Raw genomic sequence first — 20,607 nt, 5'->3', positions numbered from 1 at the left:
AAGGTCCTCGCTATATTTGATCATAAATATGAACTTAAGACAAAACTGTGCCTTGGATTGTTTGAATTATAAATTGTCTAACCCTAACCTAATTTTGAGATAGTACATCACTGATCATAGAAAGTTTGCACATGCACATTTTTGGTCTAATTACTGGGACAGTCTTTTAAACATTTTAAATCGCTGTCTATTGCAAAGGTACTCTTTTACCTGTACATATCAATGCTAACAGTTCTCTTTATGATTGGTTACAAAAGCTTATTTTATTTGTTAGATTTAAAAAACAGATGAACTATGATCAATTCTGTGTGATTTTTACAAGTTGTTTGTCAGATATAAGGTTAGTAATATTCAGAGGAAAATATATGGTATTTTTAATTAAATATAAAAAGTCAATTTTGCACATCTGTAACTGCACCCCAAACTAAAATGCACACAAATTGTATCATAATATTTTAGAACCATTTTGGTGATTTTTAGGCCATTGAAGTAGAGAAGCATTTCCCAGTTAACTGCCTTGGCTTTCTTAACATGAAACATGTCATACATTATGTTGCAATTCATAGACATAAGAAATTCCATTACTGTGTGAATTATTTTCTGCAAATGACTTCCAGCATGAAAGTCAAAACCTATTTATTTTAATATTTAAAATATTGTACCCTGCCCAGGTCATTGAAGTTGTTGCAGACTGGAATTTGATTAATTTGTCTGGGTTTCATTCTGCTGTTTTGTCCTTTCTTTTTTTTCAGACAGACATGCAGGGCTGGGAGGAGCAGAGTCAAGGAGCAATATACACTGTGGAATATGCTTGCAGGTAAGCCACATGTAACTGTGTGGGAATACTGAAAATAGAACAGGCATCATACTACCAACCTGAAATAGGTGATTATAAAGAACCACGCAACTTGAGAGGTGTAAAAGTGTTATGAGTTTAATTCAGGTGGGAGGAATAGAGCTAATGGAAATATTAGAAGTGTGTCATTTTCTTAATTTTTTTTTTTCGTTTAGTGTACTTGAAGTTTTGATGATTGGTTAAATAAGGTAGCTCACTGGAAATCCAAGGGAGATCTAATTAGTTATTCTTGCTCTGAAAAGTTTTTTTTCCTCCTTGTATCACTAGTGCAGTGAAAAGTATGACGAACAGCACCTTGTACTTCAAAAGTATTGAAGGGCTTCTCCGAGAAACTATTGGCATTAAAGACCAAATGAACTCCTCTCATGGGCGCAGGTAAGAACAACTTTACAGTACTTATTTAAAAAAAACAAAATTAAGAGGCAATAATAAAGCTTGGTGGAGGGAAATACTTACAGACCTCTCTGATGGGTGATACTCAGGATCTACAAGAGAAGATTGTGCTGTCTCTGTTGCCAGTTTCGTTCTTTGACCCTCACTTCAGTATATATATTGTAGAATCTCATAGGATTTCACGTACTAAGGTAGTTATTTATTTTACCCAGCTAAATTATAGACATAATCCTGTTGTGAACTATTTTTTTTATTTAAACCTTAACAAGCACATTTTTGCTAGTATTGCTTTAGGTAGCTATAAAGATTTGGCTATGAGAAATTAACTAGGTTTAATTGTTTGTTTATAAACTCAAAGACCCTAGAGCAGGAGTGGCCAACTCCAACCATTTAGTAGTAATTAAAGAGATTAAGTAAGCAATTGTCTACTTAAATAAAATGAATACATCGCCATATATACAGTAAAACAATAATAGATTTTTCTGGTTTTCTAACAAAGGTAAAAACCTTACTATTGAGTATTTCTGAAGCAATTTACTGTGACTGGTTCATCCCTCTGAATAGCTAAGGTCATATGACTGCAGATATTAGACCTTTATGAAAGTGGTGGCAAGAATACAGGCAATTGCAGTAGTTTATTTTGTGTTTGTTTGAAAACCACTTATCTAAACTGCTCACTCCAAGTAATCCCTGCACTACAAATTTACTAGACAAAACATTGCAATTGTCGCCAGTTTTAGTGTTGTGTAATATCAGGTGTTCTTCTTTCACATCTAGTGGAAATATACTGTATATTCCGTGCAGTGTACATTATGATATTAAGTATATGAGCAGGCTCCTTGGTTGACTGTAGATGCTTTTTTCCTTTGTGGCCCCTAAGTTAGAATCATTACCCCTTTATTTGCTCTTTATTTTTTTTCTTCTTTTATTCCCTTTTGGTTTTGAACGACCTGCATGCTGCTTTAGTGACGTGAGCATGTGTGAAAACCCCACTGTTCCTCCTCTTCCACCATCACAACCCCCTTCCTCCTCTTGAATTTTGGACTTGATGTTGAAATTCTGCTGGGCCTGTTCCTGTCAGGTCAGTATGTATGTGTGGATTTAGGGGGATGGGATTCTTTTTTTTTTTTTTTTTCCTAAGTGGGATTGCTTTGGGAAGAACTGTATTTCTGCTGAGCACTCTTCATGCTTACTTATAACATGTCTTTAAGGAAATGTGTTGCTGTGCTGTCACTTACAAAGGTGATTGGCAAACAGTCCTTTTGCACTTAGTTTTTTTTTTATTGTGCATGTGCTCCTTGGTATTCATGACACACATACCAGGTGGTATATGCTTTTTTATTTTGTTTTATTTCAGTATTCACAGTCATACAGCCCTTCAGGCTCATACATAGAGCCTTTATTTTATTTATGCCATTTCAACTACGGAGCCTCACAGCCTAGTCTTCTTCAACTCACTCTACATTGCCTGCTACAAGAACATTTTGCAAAAACACATGGACTGTTCCAATTACATTCTTTCAAAACACCTGCCTACAGCAGTATCTAGAGAACTAAATTCCTTTCCATTTCTTGGAAATCATGTACAGCCAAATTTTTTAAGTATTCTTTTGAAAATACATTTAATCAGTCGATAAACCTAATTTATCATGCCAACATTATAATAGCAGGCAGGGCTAGATATTTGCTAGTTCATAAGCAGCTGGTCTTAGGTTTCAGGATGATGACATCAGGTATCAAACTAAAACAAACTAAATATTTCTAGGGAAATATCCTGTAAGTAAATACTCAATTCATGGTCATTGAATACATCCTTAAGGCCAGTATTTTTTCTAAACATACAGGCTCTCATACAGTTCGAGCATAGAGAATTGAGATAATTAAATGGTCCAATAACAGAAGTGCAAGAGAGTTTCTGACTTTTTGCAGCGGTTGCTGCAATGACCCTGTACCAAAATCCACCCTTTGCCCTGAGGAAAGACTGTTTTAAACAAGGGTGGAGTCCTTCCCAGATTTCTTTGCTAGAACTGTCCTCATTTCATTGTTGACCCCATTCCATGGTTTGGTCTGTGTATGGAGTAGGCCTGACTCAACAGAGAGAGTCCTTTGCATTCGTGGAATTGCACTGGTATGTGACTCCTTATCTGTTTCATTATTGGTTGTAGAGACAGGAACATTTTGCAGCTGACTGGGTTCTGGGACAGGAGGATAGGAAAACTGACGATGAATTTCAGGACGGCTCTTTCGTCTCTCTGGTTCCTCCTGGTTGCTGCAGTTTGGCTCTGTGCTTGGTGTCACTGCTCCATGGTCGTTTTCAAATACCGCATCAGAGAGCTCTACATGGGATGCTGCATGGGAAGCCCTGAACATAGTGTGCAGCACACTGCCTATCAGCACCAAGACACCTATTGCCAATAGACAGGCACTGGCAATTCCTGCCTGAAGCTGGTAGTGCAGGAGCATGTAAATGGAGAGTGCTGTGAGGTGAAAAAAAAAACAAAGAGAGAAGCCATATGACACTCAGTCACTGCAGTTAATTCCAAAGTTTATAAGAAAGTTTATGGTGTCAGTTGAACATGCAGTCAAAAATCACACTGAGAAATTTGTATAGGTTATGTTAGGATGCTTCTTATAATGTAATGTGTTCCTTTCTGACAAAATTTTTTTTGTGATATAATTAGGAAACGAACAGCGGATGCTATTGTGCAGAGGGACTTGGGAGACCGGCACAATGCAGGACCGAGCTGATCTGTCAGAGGAGCTCCCCACAGAGAGAGGTGGTAGACATGTCATGGTGGCAGGTGTGGCTCCAGAATGCAGTTTTGCATATAAGGGCAGAAACTTGCTATGAGTCAGCAATGACTGTACCAGAAGGCAATGCTCACTCTTTATCTAAGTTAAATGACAAACCAGGATGTAATTCATTAAATAATGCAGAATGTCTACTTCTGCCCTTATCTATTTATTAGCTATAGTTCTGCTGTATTTCAGTGCCACCACCCCTTTCTATGAATGCCTGAACAGTGTTTGGATTTAAAGTAATAATTACTGGACTTTTAGAAATATCAAAATAAATGTCATTTTGATTGGGCTGTAAAATGACCCTGCTAGGAGATGTAGAAATGAGCCTTCATGCCCCTAACTGGTGTTGGGATCTGACAGCTGCACATAGGATTCCACCAAATCCATGTATTTTGACTTAAGTCTGTTTCACAAATAAAAAAAGTTGTATTATTTTGTCTTTAACTTTTTATAAGACATAATGCCAAGGTGCAGGTAATTTGCAGTCTGAATAGTGAAGTATCGGTATGCTTATCTGGTGCTTTTATTAATGTAATTTTGTACTTAAGAAATTTCAGATACCTTTATACGTCCCTTACCTGTCATATATGTAGGAACCCCCAGACAAAACAAGGTAATGGTAACATGGCGGATGCTTCTGCCGTCCAACAGGAACCAGTTGATCCTACAGATGATAGGATAGGAGAACAGTTACTTTGAACAAATTGAGAATGCTAACATTATCAAGGAGAGGTGCTTCAGATTTAAAAAAAAAAAAAAAACAATAGAAAACCATCTGACCTTTCAGTGTTATAAAATAACTGGTTTATGTGTAATTGTTATGAATTTTTCCTTACAGACATTTCCATTTTCTCAACAAAACACTGAAGAAGGAGAAAACTTTATATTCACTTGCTTTGTGTTGATCGCAAGGGTAAATTATAATCCACAGACTACAATTAGCATATAAACATCAATTTCAAGGCAAATGATGAAGGTAAACAAAACCATCCTTCCTTGATCTTGCAATGAAGATAGAAAAATAATGCCTCATGTGACTCATTCATTCAGTGGACAGTTATGAGATCAGGAGTGCATACCTAAACCTAACTCATAAGGGGCTAATTTAGAACTTCCCAGTTGATGTGGCTTGCAAGGCCAAGCAAATTCATGGATAAAGTAACCACACAAACGTTGACTGGCCATGGCTTAGTTCCGAGTCTCCTACTTTCCATGCTAATGGGAAGTTTGTAAATCACATTTATATTTTCAAGAAACTGGGCAAGTTCTTAAGAGGTGGAGGCTGTTGTGTATAGTGAGTTTTGTTTCTGTACTTACCCTGCAGTTTTTATTGTAGAGTCTTTTAATTAGTATCTACTTTATGTCTGCAAATGAGCTTATAAATGAGGTTAACTCTGTTTGCATTTACAAATGAAACCCCAGATTAATTGTTTTTCTAATATTGTCTACATATAATTGTGTTGCTTTTGTGTATTTTTCATGATCATGATGCTTATGTTGTCTTCATTTTATAGGCAGATTGTTTGTTTGTCTTTTTTGATCAGTGATGAAGATCTACAGGTGAGAGTAGCCATTTTGTGGACAGCTTCTCAAAAGAGTTTACTGTCATTAACAGCTATTTATTTTTAAAATATTTTAGTGCAGTCTAAATACAGATTACTACTTTCCATATTTCTTGTCTGCTTTGGTTTACCTTCCATATCTCCCAAAGATGTGCATGTTAGTTTAATTGGTAACTACTGTATAAACCGGCCAGGTGTGAGTGAGCGGTGTTGTTCAGGATTGATTCTCATCTTGTATTCAATGCTGTACGTAGACTAGCTCCTGATGATCCTCGCTTGAATACACAGTTTGGAAAAGAAATTGATTGACTTCACTCAAATATAAGGGACTAATTTCAATTTTTGTAATGCTTTTGAACAGTTTTATTTAGTAGTAATGCATCTTAAAAGCATAGAACATTTACTGCCACCTTCTCTGAAAGTACAAATAGTTGGTATCTGGTTATACATGAAGTTCTTACAGAGGTATGGATTAACTTGAGTTTTAGCCTAACATTTTTTGCAACCAGTTAAGTATTTATTTAATAACAGAGGTTCCCGTTAGAACCTATATATTGTATTACATGATGAACTGAGCAAGGTTGCTCAGTCTTGGTCCCTGGGGCTAGTCAGGGTTGCTTTAATCAGTCTAATTTGTGTGTTGAACTGAACATTTTGCATAATTAGGCTGTTTGTTTTCTAAATTAAATTCTCACTGATTAATTCTAATCAGTCTAAATTAATCTACAGTATAAAATTACAATTTTGTACATTTATTGATGTCATGTTGGGTACATTGTCTAACTGCTTTTCTGTCTCTCAGGAAACTGGCATCCAATTCCAGTCCAGACGCTGTCTCCCTGCAATTTGCAGTTTTTTCTTACAGTACGTCTGTGAGATCTTTGTGTAGTCTGGTTTTCTTTGCATATCCCAAAGACACCAAACTAGCCAAGTGTGAGCCACTGTAAGTGTGCCCCGCAAATAGGCTTACATCCAGATTCTTCTGGGAAAGGTTTTGCCCACACCAGTACATGTGTAATTGGATTAGTTGGATTTAAAGAGAGATGAGCAGGATTTTAATACACTTACCATCGAGTTTTAATAACCTCTAATCTATTATTCAATGTATTTTTAAATAATTTTTAATCACGTTTGTTTAATAATAGAGGTAAATTACTTGCAGTGTATAAAATACAGAGGTGTCCTCATTAAGTTATGTTTTGTTTTGCATCTGCTGGTTTACCATTTCCTAAACAGTTCCTACAGTGTTTTAGTCTGCTGATTTGTTTCCTTTTTTTGGTGTTAAACGCCCAACTGGTTAGATTTCTGTCTTAATTAGTCTGCAATTAACTTTAGTGTTAATGCAGATTCTAGTGCATATTTGGGGGGGGGGGCTTCATTGTGACTTAGAAACTGATTACTTCTGTCAATTTTGGTCCAATTATAAGTATGGTTTGCACAACCTTGTGGAAGCCATACTTACATCTTTCCTTTATGCTGCAAGGAGTATGGAATTGTTTGTTCAGCAAAAGACTTGATCATCTGAGGGATTTATATATTTTTTTGTAAATATATATTTTTTTTAATTTTAAAAAAGATAAAAGGGAGAGGTGAAAGACATCACATATATTTCAAGATGGCCAAGGGGACAAAGCAATAGAACGGGAAAGGAAGTTTGAGTACTATACTGAAGCCACTATGCTGTACACATGCTGATTAATTCAACATAAATGGTTCTTAATATGTGCAACTTTTTTTAAAGGGTTGATACAGTGGAGGAAAAAAAAATCAAACAAGCAAAAGTTTTAAGAATTAGATTATCAAATTAATTCCTCCAGATATGTTATTGGACATTTGTTTCAATTGTTTTTTTTTTGTTTTTTTTAGTGAGATGTCTGGAGGATTTTAGCAGTTCTACAGCTTATGGAAATTGACTTCTTGTTAATAGATGAAAAAAAGTTTGATAAACTGTAGAAGCTGAAAAAACCTGTGCTAAGCAGGGAATAATAACATCTAAAGCAAACAAAAGGAGGAGGTGGAAATAAGGACCACAAAGATGTGGAGGGTAGGGCTAGAATATAAGAAAAATGAACTTTAAGGGAACCCCTATTTACAAATTGGGTCAAGGGCCTCAATGCACTAATTTAATTACGAGGGACGTTCAAAAAATGTCCACTCTTTTTTTTGTTTTTTTTTTTAAACTATTAATATTTTCAAAAACAAATGACATCACTTTTCTACATAGTCACCTTCATTTGTGATGTAATTTTCCCAGTGCCATACCAACTATTTAATGCCCAATTACTTCTCCAGCCTTAATCGTTTCCAAATAAAATATAAAAGTGGAAACTTTTTGAATGTCTCTCGTATCTCTTAAACTGAGTTTCAGAAGGGTCGTGTCAATTCTGTGAACAGTTCTAATGTTTAGTAAACTCTTATAGTTGGAGTTTTTGGAAGTGTATTTGACTTCATTTATAAGTGAATCCCAGCTTAAAGAGAGGAAAGTACCAAATCTGAATCTTACTACCAGCATCGCAAAGATATACGTACAACGCAGAAAGCTGATTTAGATTGAAAACTGATTGTAAAAATAAAATGTACTGTATAAGGAAGGATAAAAGGATTTCACGTGTTTTGAATCCCCCCTCTCTTGTTCCACCCACATAAACATCTTTATTACTTCACCTTTGTAACATATCCTGTGCTCATTCATATTTATCTTTTTCAGATGCTGAGAAACTTGTCCCCGCTTTTGTAACATCCCACAATGATTTATCGTAACTCCCTACTGGCAAATTCCCTTCTAATCTTTTGTCACATCTCCAGTTGGTTCAAAATTCTGCTGCAAGAGCCCTTGCATGGACCAGCAACAGTGAACACATAACAGCTTTAAATGACTTTGCACCACACTATGTCAATAACCTCCTCCGTCATTACACTCCTGTTCACCAGCTAAAGTCCATGTGTTCTGACAATCTTCTTGTACCCCAAACTAGCCTGCACTCTATGGGAGACGTAGCCTTCAGCTGTACAGCGCCCAGACTATGGCAAAACCTCCCTATATTAATGAGAACAGCTTACTTGAGTCAATCTTTTTAAAAAGAGAAAAATAAAAACAACCCAAAGCTCATTTGATCAGGAAGGCATTTAACTTACCCTAACATTCTGAGCCGCCTTTAAATTTGCCCTTTTTGTGCAGGTGCTCAGGATTATTCGTATTTGTATAACAAATTATTTGTTCAGGGTGTTTGTAATATTTTGTATTTTTATTCTGGGTTATTGTCTCTTATTTAAAATTTAAAGCTTTGTGATTCCTTTATTTATCCTTATGTAGTGTTTTATGCAGGTATTATTTGTTTCCAATGCTGGATCTGCCCTGTTGTTCATTTTGAATTTCTGTGAAGGGCTTTGAGCATAGGAACAGTGCTATATAAATAAAATGTATTATTATTATTATTAATCTCAGCAGTATGAAAAAGAACAAGGTAGATGAACACAGTGAAAATTTAAAGCAAAGTCTTCTCTAATTAAAGGAACCCCAACTCTCTAAAAATGATCACAGAGTGCACAGATACCATAGCAGGCCGGCGCAGAAAGAGTTGCTGCTCTTCTATAATATCAGCTTGGTTTTCCTAGGTATCTAACAAGGAAGGATTATTTTAATTTCTGTGTGCTGATGCTTCAGAGATTCAGTGTCCTGACTTTGAGCCAAACACCTGATTGATCTCAGTGTAAACTTTATAGGCTTTTCGTGTGTGTGTGTGTGTGTGTGTGTTTTTTGTTTTCCTTCTACACCCAAGTTACAATATATTTTTTTTAGGTTAATTGACAATTTGTCTATTTTATCTTTCACATTCCAAAGACCTGTGGCGCCTTTGCATTAAGGACAAGTGTGGCAAATGGTGTACAAACATTAAATAATTAGTATACTCTCCTCAGTATTTTAATGTATTGTTATGTTTATATGAAAATTCATGTGGTCAGCATAATCAGTTTTTAATATTTTCCATGATGTTTCAATGCAACTTCTTACCTAGAAAGAGATTTAATTTTGGAATAAGTAATATTTTCTTTGTGCCTGGTGCTGTCAGCCTGTTTCCAGCTATCTTGTATAGACCCCTGGACCCTGCAGTATTCTCTTCCTACTTTTGCTCTGGTGTGCACATGTGCAGTCTTGACATCTCCATTCCCCCTTGATTCTTGACTGCTGAGCCCTTTTGAAAGACCTATTGGTCACTTTTTTGGGTGATCTAATTTAAAGGTGGTGTGACACTGCACATCTCACTATTTTGGACCAGTTTTCATCATTGTCATAAATCACATTGATTGCTTATGTGCAATATGATTTATCCCTTTGCCCGATGAACAAAAAAAAATTAAATTCACAAATATCATTTGGTTTTGAACATTTTGCTTTTTTTTATATCCATTGTCTAATTCTTTCCTTTTATATGACAGAATATTCACAGATTTGCTCTTTACGATATTTTTTTATGGTGTCATTTGGCTGGCATTTTATGGAACTGACAGCTTAATACATTGTCAAAAGCAATATGTTTACCTTGTTCCCTCACACAAGCTTTACTGGCAGTTGTATCTCTCATTCATAGCACTCCAGTGCCGCTGCCACCACTCCATTTCCATGCTGCTCCAATGATGTTTTTTTTCTGACACCTTCCCTGCCTGTATATTCACACCCTCCTCTCCACCTCCCTCCTTACAGTAAGAAGCACCACCATCTGCACTCATTTTCCCCAACTCTGTGTGCTTATCCAAACAAGGATCTTCCCAAAATTTGCTGTTGACCACACACCCAAGCTAGTGGATTTCAGCAGAGGAGCATGTCTCCCAAGTGCTGCTCTGTAAGTATTCGATCAACTCTTCCTCATACACACTCTTTCTGAGTGGGCTGCTTTTATAGCCGGTGTGGTAAAGTGAGGTCTGTGGCTGGTTGGCAAGTAATAAATAAGCAAGTCATCATTCGCTTCTTCGGGTGGGACGTGGTAGTGTGGTCTGAGCAGCTTCAGCACGAGATGTGGGAGGGGAGGGCCTGCACTTTGTGCACATGTGCAGGATTGCCTGTGACCCTCATTAATGCTGGAGCTGTGATTTCTGCAGCTGTGCCTCGCCCTTGCTTTAAAGAGAAAAACGTTGGGGGGGTGGGGAGAGAGCATCGGGTGGAGAGAAGACAGGCCAGTTAGCTAGCAGAGGAAAGGCAGCGTGTTTAAGGGCCCCATGAAGGAGCAATGGATTTGGGTTACAGGGGCTGGCTCACCCCACTGATTATTTGTGTGGAGTGGGTGCAAGCACAGCGGAGTCTTCCTCAGGGATCTGAAGTACAATTGCAGGAGCATGAACAAAGACAGGATGACAACCAACTCTGAGCGGTCTGGAGGGTAGTGTGTGAGGCAGCTAAGTTCGGGGTTGGATGGTGAAGACTGCAGCTGTTAGCATCTCTGCCAGCTGAGCATGATCAACGAGAGAGCTGTGGAGACGATGATGGAGTTGTGTTGGTCTCATATGACTGCACATTAAGGACCCCATGGCTGTGTTGTTCCTGTTTTTCTTTTCTTGTTTTAAGACTGGATTTTAACCCATTGATTTCACTTTTGTGTTTATTTATTGAAGACATTTGAGCACTGAACTTTCTAACACAGTTTTGATTTTTGACGGTTTGTTTTTTAATAAAAGTGCTTTTTGCACCAACCCCTTGTTTCGTGTTGTGTCCTCATTCATTGACTCATCCCGGTCATGACTATCAACCATCCAGGTTCAAGAGGCTTCCCGGACTGACCCGGCAGCATAGGGCCAACCTGGACGTTACCGCTGGAAGTCTCCTTAAACAACCCATTGTGGTGTCTCTCTCTCAGGTTTGTGTGGCCCCACCTAAGTTTTTGATTAGATATACCTTGTTAATCCCAGAGGGATCCCTTCTGGCAGTAATGGGATTTGAACCGGCAACCTTTCCAGATACCTCATGTCAAAACTGCTGCTGCTGATGATGATATACATATGTGTTTGGGTCATTGGAGGCTCTAAGCTAGCATGGTGTGAGTGAGATTAGATATTTGTGAGAGAGCACCCTGACCCTACGATGATCTGGCATTTCATCCACAGGGCTCATGCTGACTTGTGTAGTGCAGCCTGGACAGGTTTTGGACCCCTTTGACCCTGAGTTGAGTAAGTTGGAGAATGCTATGTTTATTAATAGTTAAGTTAAAAATGGGTATTAAATGCAAAATTTCAAAACGCTTAGTGCACATAACTGTTTAAAAAATGTCTGTCTTTATACCATTTTCTTTGGAAATACATTTTTTATACTCCCTGTTCATTTCTTGATCAGCAGCACAAACCTTAAATGTTCAAATGTTAAAAAACAAAGGTGTGTTTAATGAAGAGACTAATTAAAAACAGAATTAAACCTGCTTTTTTTATATATATATATATATATATATATATATATAAATATTGTGGCACGCAGCTGGGGGTGGTATCCAGCCGGGACGCCCAAGAGGACTGGAGGAGGGCTCACGCCTCCTCCAGACCACGAGGGGGCTATGGGTGCAGAGCTGGGAAGCTCGACCCTATAGGGGCCCGTGGTAACCACGAGGGGGCGCCCAGATGCCTTGGCAGCCCTGGACCTCAGCACTTCCGCCACACCAGGAAGTGCTAGGGGGAAGAGGAGCAGGGACACCCGGAGTGCTTCCGGGGATGCAGCTGGCACTTCCGCCACACTGGGGCGTGTCGGTGGAAGATTGCTGGGACACACCTGGAGCACATCCGGGGACCTATAAAAGGGGCCGCCTCCCTTCATTCAAGGCTGGAGTCGGGTGGAAGAGGACGAGGTCTGGAAGGAGAGAGAAGGAGGCGGCCTGAAGGAAAGGCAGTGTGGAAAGAGGCCTGGACTTTGGGGGTGATTGGTGCTGCAGCACTGGGTTTGTGCATATTTATTGACTTGTAAATAAACGTGTGTTGGGACTTAAATACGATGTCTGTCTGTCTTTATCCGGGCTGCTTCCCACAATATATATATACTAGGAGGCTTTTCAACCTGCTCACTTCACTCGCCAACCCCCAGGCCTGTACTACACGCTAGCCTTTTTGCGGTTCTGTCGCTCGCGTAAGGGGATGTGGGTGTACAATTTAAACAGATTGTTATTTTCATGGGAATTGTTACATATGCATCAACTCAACGTATAACTTCCCATGATTGAGTTTTGTTTCTTTCTCTCTAGTAAATAAAATGACTTTTTCAAATGTTTGGCTCTGAGATTTCTTAATTGTCATAACAAAAGCTATTCTAATGGGAAACTGTAAACGTTTTAATAAGAATGGCATATCAAGATCTCCTTTGTTGTCTAATGTTATCTGTGAATGATGTACTACGTTACCTTTCTTTGATACATCCTTCTTTCTACAGTAATTCGTGTGTTGTAAGACCGGGCGTGTTAACGCTTGTAGATATTCTTCGGAATATTGTAAGTTGTTCTTTTCATCTTCCATATGATCACCACCAACTGTTTCAGTATAGTCTATTGATACGCATTTAACTAATTTGCTGTGTAACCGATCAACATTTTTGGTGTTAATTCGTTTGACATCATCATTTCTCTGTTAGAATTGCTGGATTTCTGTTGATAAACCTTTGTGATGAAATTCTTCAATAAAATTTGGACATGTCTTCTTTTAGGGCGGCATGGTGGCGCAGTGGGTAGCGCTGCTGCCTCGCAGTTAGGAGACCCAAGTTTGCTTCCCGGGTCCTCCCTGCGTGGACTTTGCATGTTCTCCCTGTGTCTGCGTGGGGAACTCTGGTTTCCTCTCACAGTCCAAAGACATGCAGGTTAGGTGCATTGGTGATTCTAAATTGTCCCTAATGTGTGGGTGTGTGTGTGCCCCTGCGGTCGGCTGCGCCCTGTGTTGGCTGAGATTGGCTCCAGCAGACCCCCGTGACCCTGTAGTTAGGATATAGTGGGTTGGCTAATGAATGGATGGAAGTCTTCTTTTATTAGGAACTAAGTGAGGAAAACGTTAAAATGTGTAAGAGCTGAGAGCACAGGAACTGTCTGTCAAAAGCATTCACACGAATGAGAGATGAGAGGACCATCGTCTTGTTTGAAAATGTTTGAGAGGAGGGTGGGACTTGAAAAAATCTCTCTTTTAAAAAGTTTTTTTACACACATCTCCATCCATCCTCTTCCGCTTATCCGAGGTCGGGTCGCGGGGGCAGCAGCTTGAGCAGAGATGCCCAGAATTCCCTCTCCCCGGCCACTTCTTCTAGCTCTTCCGGGAGAATCCCAAGGCGTTCCCAGGCCAGCCGAGAGACATAGTCTCTCCAGCGTGTCCTGGGTCTTCCCCGGGGCCTCCTCCCGGTTGGACGTGCCCGTAACACCTCACCAGGGAGGCGTCCTGGAGGCATCCTGACCAGATGCCCGAGCCACCTCATCTGACTACTCTCGATGCGGAGGAGCAGCGGCTCTACTCTGAGCCCCTCCCGGATGACTGAGCTTCTCACCCTATCTTTAAGGGAAAGCCCAGACACCCTACGGAGGAAACTCATTTCAGCCACTTGTATTCGCGATCTCGTTCTTTCGGTCACTACCCATTGCTCATGACCATAGGCGAGGGTAGGAACATAGATCGACTGGTAAATTGAGAGCTTTGCCTTACGGCTCCGCTCTTTTTTCACCACGAACGACCGATGCAGAGCCCGCATCACTGCGGACACCGCACCGATCCGCCTGTCGATCTCACACTCCATTCTTCCCTCACTCGTGAACAAGACCCCAAGATACTTGAACTCCTCCACTTGGGGCAGGATCTCGCTTCCAACCCTGAGAGGGCACTCCACCCTTTTCTGGCTGAGGACCATAGTCTCGGATTTGGAGCTGCTGATTCCCATCCCAGCCGCTTCACACTCGGCTGCGAACCGATCCAGAGAGAGCTGAAGATCATGGCCTGATGAAGCAAACAGGACAACAGCATATGCAAAAAGCAGTGACCCAATCCTGAGTCCACCAAAACGGACCCCTCAACACCCTGGCTGCACCTAGAAATTCTGTCCATAAAAGTTATGAACAGAATCGGTGACAAAGGGCAGCTCTGACGGAGTCCAACTCTCACTGGAAACGGGCTCGACTTACTGCCGGCAATGCGGACCAAGCTCTGACACTGGTTGTACAGGGGCCAAACAACCCTTATCAGGGGGTCCGGTACCCCATACTCCCGGAGCATTCCCCACAGGATTCCCCAAGGGACATGGTCGAACGCCTTTTCCAAGTCCACAAAACACATGTAGACTGGTTGGGCGAACTCCCATGCACCCTTCAGGACCCTGCTAAGGGTGTAGAGCAGGTCCACTGTTCCGCGACCAGGACGAAAACCACACTGCTCCTCCTGAATCCAAGGTTCGACTATCCGACGGACCCTCCTCTCCAGAACTCCCGAATAGACTTTTCCAGGGAGGCTGAGAAGTGTGATTGAGGAGGTCTTCGAAGTACTTCCCCCACCGACTCACAACGTCCCGAGTCGAGGTCAGCAGCGCACCATCCCCACCATATACAGTGTTGACACTGCACTGCTTCCCCCTCCTGAGACGCCGGACGGTGGACCAGAATCTCCTCGAAGCCGTTCGAAAGTCATTCTCCATGGCCTCCCCAAACTCCTTCCAGGCCCGAGTTTTTGCCTCAGCAATCACCGAAGCCGCATTCCGCTTGGCCTGCCGGTACCTATTAGCTGCCTCCAGAGTCCCACAGGACAAAAGGGTCCTGTACGACTCCTTCTTCAGCTTGGCAGCATCCCTCACCGCAGGTTTCCGCCAACGGGTTCGGGGATTGCCGCCACGACAGGCACCGACCACCTTACGGCCACAGCTCCGGTCAGCCGCCTCAACAATAGAGGCATGGAACATGGCCCATTCGGACTCAATGTCCCCCACCTCCCTCGGGACGTGGTCGAAGTTCTGCCGGAGGTGGGAGTTGAAGCTACTTCTGACAGGGGGCTCTGCCAGACGTTCCCAGCAGCCCCTCACAACACGTTTGGACCTACCAGGCCTGACCGGCATCCTCCCCCACCATTGAAGCCAAATCACCACCAGGTGGTGATCAGTTGACAGCTCCGCCCCTCTCTTCACCCGAGTGTCCAAGACATGTGGCCGCAAGTCCGATGACACGACCACAAGGTCGATCATCGAACTGAGGCCTAGGGTGTCCTGGTGCCAGGTGCACATATGAACACCCCTATGCTTGAACATGGTGTTCATTATGGACAATCTGTGACGAGCACAGTAGTCCAATAACAAAACACCACTCGGGTTCAGATCGGGGGGGCCATTCCTCCCAATCACGCCCTTCCAGGTCTCACTGTCATTGTCCACGTGAGCATTGAAGTCTCCCAGCAGTACGAGGGAGTCCCCAGAAGGTATGCCTCTAGCACCCCTTCCAGCGACTCCAAAAAGGGTGGGTACTCCAAACTGCTGTTCGGTGCATACGCGCAAACAACAGTTAGGACCTGTCCCCCCACCCAAAGGCGGAGGGAGGCTACCCTCTCATCCACTGGGGTAAACCCCAATGTACAGGCTCCAAGTCGGGGGGCAATAAGTATGCCCACACCCGCTTGGCGCCTCTCACCGGGGGCAACTCCAGAGTGGTAGAGAGTCCAGCCCCTCTCAAGGAGATTGGTTCCAGAGTCCAAGCTGTGCGTCGAGGTGAGCCCGACTATATCTAGAACTTCTCGACCTCGCGCACTAGCTCAGGCTCCTTCCCCTTCAGAGAGGTGATATTCCATGTCCCAAGAGCCAGCTTCTGTAGCCGAGGATCGGACCGCCAAGGTTCCCGCCTTCGGCCACCACCCAACTCACACTGCACCCGACCTCCTTGGCCCCTCCCATAGGTGGTGAGCCCATGGGAAGGGGGACCCACGTTGCCTCTTTGGGCTGTGCCCGGCCGAGCCCCATGGGTACAAGCCCGGCCACCAGGCGCTCGCATCGAGCCCCACCTCCAGGCCTGGCTCCAGAGGAGGGCCCCGGTGACCCGCGTCTGGGCGAGGGAACACACCGTCCAAATTTTTTATTCATCATAGATATGCTGAGTGTGTAGAGACAGACTCTATACATGTGAACTGTATTATGTCACCTCTGACACATTGCCAGATGTGAGGTGGATGTTGCCAATGTCTTGATGCTTCCATCAATTGGAGAAAGTAGTCTATGGACAGGCAACCACCAAACAGTATACAGGAGTGTTTATAGACATGACAGGTCAACTCTATATGTTTCATCTGACAAATGACCAGATCTGAGGTGGACATTGCACGTGTGTCGATTCTTCTCTCGTAAGTAGTCTATAGACAGGCAACCACCAAACAGTGGATAGATGCAAAGTTACCTACTGATCTTGCCCAAGGAGGCAGAATTGGATAGGGTACATTAAAAAATAAATAGATAAATTATAGTAGTAGTAGTAATAATAATAATAATAATCATCATAATGGTAAATAAGAAAACAAACGCACACACACCTACCCAGCCTTGTCTCTTCTTCACTACATGACCCTCTGTCTCGTCCCACTGCATGATCCTCTGTCCTCTCCACTCTCAAAGTTTTTCATTTTTTGGGCTGTTTTTTTCCGGATGACCCTCCATCCTCTCCACTCTCAGGAGAAAGTCTGAGAACTCAGGAGTTTTTCTCTTGTCCAAGTGCAGAGGAGGAATGTTTAAACAAATCGTACAAGTGCATGAAATCGCTTTGCATGCAGAAAAATCAGGCTGGCATGACGAAGCTGTGCCTCAACAATTGGTCCCCAGTTTGTCCCACTTTTCTAGCACTTGCAGAACTCAAACCCTCGCTGTTATATTGACTGGCAAATTAATGAGGGAGCAAGTGCTGTGGTGATCTGCCATTCTGTCCGTGGCTGGCCTTTGCATTTCATCTCTCTCTCGCTGCTGCGGCAAACAGGGCAGGGTGAATGTGGATGAGATTATGTTCAGTGTGAATTGTGTTTTGTAGAGTTTGAATATTGCATGCATGCATAAAGGGCAAAGACTGCCTTTTTTTTTTTTGATAAATCCCATGGCTGGTGGGGTTATCATCCCTTCAAGGACTTTTTTCATTGATGCACACCTGCCCAGTGTAGGTGAATGTATACCTAATATACATTTTCGGCCATTTTACTGTGAATGGAGATACTTTTGTTAAAGATATGTTTGGATGAAGCAGCGACCAAGCTACTCTGAAACCTAATCTTGTAAAGGGACGAGGACTTTAGTTTGATGGTCAATAAACCAAGCAACACAAAGAATCAAGAGGGAAAATATCTTATTGATTGATCACCCATGTTCTTTCCTGGCAATTTCTGGCTTCACCCCTAGTATGCAGATAATTTTCAATTAAAAGCTCCATTTTTAAATGAAAACAGTAGTGTGGACATAGCTCAAGTATGGCTAAATGTGATCGACATACAGTATGCATGACCATTACTGACTATGCTACAGTGGTCTTGCAGATTCACTCAATGCAGCATCTGCAAGATCAGACCATGTCTGACAAAGTATGCAGCACAACCCCTGGTCCAGGCTTTGGTCTTGTCACGTCAGGAGTACCAGCATGTGTCACCAAGCCGCTGATTCCAAAGGCAGGCAGTGTGTGGTGTAGTGGTTAAGGCTTTGGACCTCAAACCTTGAGGTTGTGGGTTCAGATCCCACCACTGACACTGTGTGACCCTGAGGAAGTCACTTCACCTGCCTGTGCTCCAATTGGAAAAACAAAAGAAATGGAACCAATTGTATCTCAAAATGTTGTAAGTTGCTTTAGATGAAGGTGTCGGATAAGTATGTAAATGTAAAATGCAGTGGAACAAATGGTGTTTGTTCAACTAGCCAAGGCAGGTACATCAATTTTGTTTTAGCTCCCGGTATCAACATGAATTAAGTTCACATCCTTGATGTTACCTATAGCCTAGTCAATGGAGACACTTGTGAGGTGCTATGCACCATCTTGACCACTCGGGTCTGTTGATGAATGGCGCCTGGTGATGCCACCTCTGCATGGCATCAAGTCTCACTCCTCTTGCTTTAGCTCCTAACTGGTGAAATGAGCTGCCCACCTCCATTCAAAGTTCTGACTCTCCTGATTGTGTTTAAGAAGTATTTCAAGTATTTAATATTTGGTGAATTTCTATCTAAATGATATTAACTGTTAGAATCTGAAACTACAACTGTTTTGTGTTTTGCTCTGAACTTTTCACTTGTGGTAATCAGTTCTGTAACCTGTCCTGTAATGGTTGTTCCTAAACAGACCCCCCAGATTGATGTTAACTCGATTATGTTGACCTCTTTTGTAAGTGGTTTTGTGTAAAAGCGGCTGCTAAGCAAGCAAATGTAACTTAAATATTTCTCCATAGTTGATAACACTATATAAAGCAAAGTTTGGTTTAGTTTAGGGTCTGTCAGCTGTCCTAAAGTATGAAAACAGAGCGGTACTCGTGTGTTATAACCCCACCACTCAGCCCAGATAGCGTTTCTCCATTCACGCATGCGTAGAGCCTCTAACGGCGATAAACCTTTCGATGTTATAATTAACGACATTAGAAACTTCGCGACAGAAGTGATGTTTTAAAAGTAATTGGAAATCAAATTTTACGTATTCTTATTTTTGTTTTGTAAATTAACGAATGTAGCAAGTGATGAAGTTTTTCTTTTGCCTGTGCCTGTGGCGGGGTTATAACACACGAGTACCAACAGCCCTGTATCAAAAGAAAAACTGGAATAATGCAGAAGATTTATCAGGCTTAACGTCGCGCGTAAAATTCTAAGATTTTACAGGTCGATGCTTGCGCAGGCGTGTTGGTAGCGCAAGTGTTAATCCTACAGATTGTGTTTTTTTGTCTTTCAGTTTTTGCAGAGATGGATGCTGGACGACCTAAGCATGTTTTTATGTATGGATTCATGTACATATTAACTGTGCGGGGGACTCTAATGGGGGGCATTGATTGCCTGCGGAATGGGGCGAAAGCGAAGGTAACTATAGAAGTGCCGATCACTTGACAAGGCGCCGCCCAGGCTCGCTCCCGGCATTGTTCACCGCGGAATGAAAAGGATCTCTCTGGGAAACTCCACTGTGGGAATGAGGGGCGGCCCCAGAGACCAGACGTGACCAGAAAGCTTAATAAGCAGATTTGTCCCATGCCAGGGGCTCCGATTGGGTTGTGCGTTTGAACCGGGAAGTCGAATCCGCGTGCACGATGGTGTAAGTCCGTGTTTAGCTACTGCTGAGTGTCAGTTCTGAGCCGTCTTTGTCACTGGTGTTCTTATACAATCGCTGCTATGCCTAAGTCACTGTTTCAAAATAAGTCACATAAAGTAGACCTGCCCGAGCTGTTATCTACAGTAGGAAGGATTTTCTAAGGTGCTCATTTTTATTGTTAGGAAAAAATAATGGATAAGAATTGTACAAATGCGGGTCTTCGCCAATATTTATAGACTAGAAGTTCTGCGACTGCGCGAGACGCTGGTACGTTCCCATGCCTAATGCATCTTCTTTACCTGCAGCCACCTGCGCCCCTCCCACTTTCCTCACCCACAGCATACTTGCATCCTCCCCGTTGTAACCTCCTCACCTGTTGGCTTCTTCTTCCCCTCCACATAAATCAGAGACCAGGTAACCGTGCAGCAGGCAGAGGGCGGCCGAGCTGAGGTGGAGAGTCAAGGACAACGCCGTTAGGACCGCGGCCACAGGCTTCAGGACGGTGTTCACATCTGCTCCTATGACGGACTGAAGCGTACCCGATCCAGGCTCGGCCTTCAACTGGAACAGCAGAAGGGCAGATAGGACGGTCATTACGGCCGAGAGAATCCCTAAGAGAAGAAGGGCAGTTACGGAACGTCGGCCTTGACCCCAAGCCATGGTATGAAAAACACTAAGCTCTGGTGGCCCCCAAGACTGACTCTCTCCCCCTGATAATCCGTCCTTTTGTGTTCAAGTGTCGGAGATGGCTGCGCTTCCATTTGTTAGAGGGTATGAA

At 42.2% G+C, this 20,607-nt stretch overlaps 2 protein-coding genes across 3 annotated transcripts in view; one reads left to right on the top strand and one right to left on the bottom strand.

The window, feature by feature from the left end:
• borcs8 (BLOC-1 related complex subunit 8) overlaps positions 1-4,636 on the top strand; it is a 15,666-nt gene extending 11,030 nt beyond the window's left edge. The window contains exons 3-6 of one of the 2 annotated variants that reach the window (XM_028816265.2): positions 753-817; positions 1,124-1,231; positions 2,216-2,330; positions 3,931-3,986. In XM_028816265.2, the coding sequence (XP_028672098.1) occupies positions 753-817; positions 1,124-1,231; positions 2,216-2,285 (243 nt within the window). In that variant the 3' untranslated portion in view covers positions 2,286-2,330; positions 3,931-3,986. Of the gene's footprint in view, positions 1-752; positions 818-1,123; positions 1,232-2,215; positions 2,331-3,930 lie in introns of both variants that reach the window. The other variant, XM_028816266.2, reaches the window with a different exon arrangement.
• tmem221 (transmembrane protein 221) lies at positions 3,146-20,607 on the bottom strand. Its single transcript, XM_051934674.1, has 3 exons — positions 20,203-20,607; positions 4,630-4,715; positions 3,146-3,726 (listed from the first exon to the last, which is right to left on the bottom strand). Exons 1-3 carry the CDS (start codon positions 20,487-20,489, stop codon positions 3,236-3,238), a joined length of 864 nt encoding a protein of 287 aa, XP_051790634.1. The 5' UTR covers positions 20,490-20,607; the 3' UTR covers positions 3,146-3,235.

The sequence above is a fragment of the Erpetoichthys calabaricus genome, chromosome 12 (genome assembly GCF_900747795.2).
Source record: "Erpetoichthys calabaricus chromosome 12, fErpCal1.3, whole genome shotgun sequence".
NCBI lineage: Eukaryota > Metazoa > Chordata > Cladistia > Polypteriformes > Polypteridae > Erpetoichthys > Erpetoichthys calabaricus.
Note: the sequence above shows the minus strand (reverse complement) of the source record. Positions and strands in the feature narration are given on the sequence as shown.

Bases quoted from the DNA above. Each gene is read 5' to 3' on its own strand.
- tmem221 (XM_051934674.1), bottom strand. From the start codon at position 20,489: ATGGCTTGGGGTCAAGGCCGACGTTCCGTAACTGCCCTTCTTCTCTTA. The intron at 4,716-20,202 runs GTGAGGAGGTTA...TATCATCTGTAG, and splicing joins GGGGAAGAAGAAGCCAACAG to GATCAACTGGTTCCTGTTGG. The intron at 3,727-4,629 runs GTAAGGGACGTA...TTCACCTCACAG, and splicing joins GGTTCCTACATATATGACAG to CACTCTCCATTTACATGCTC.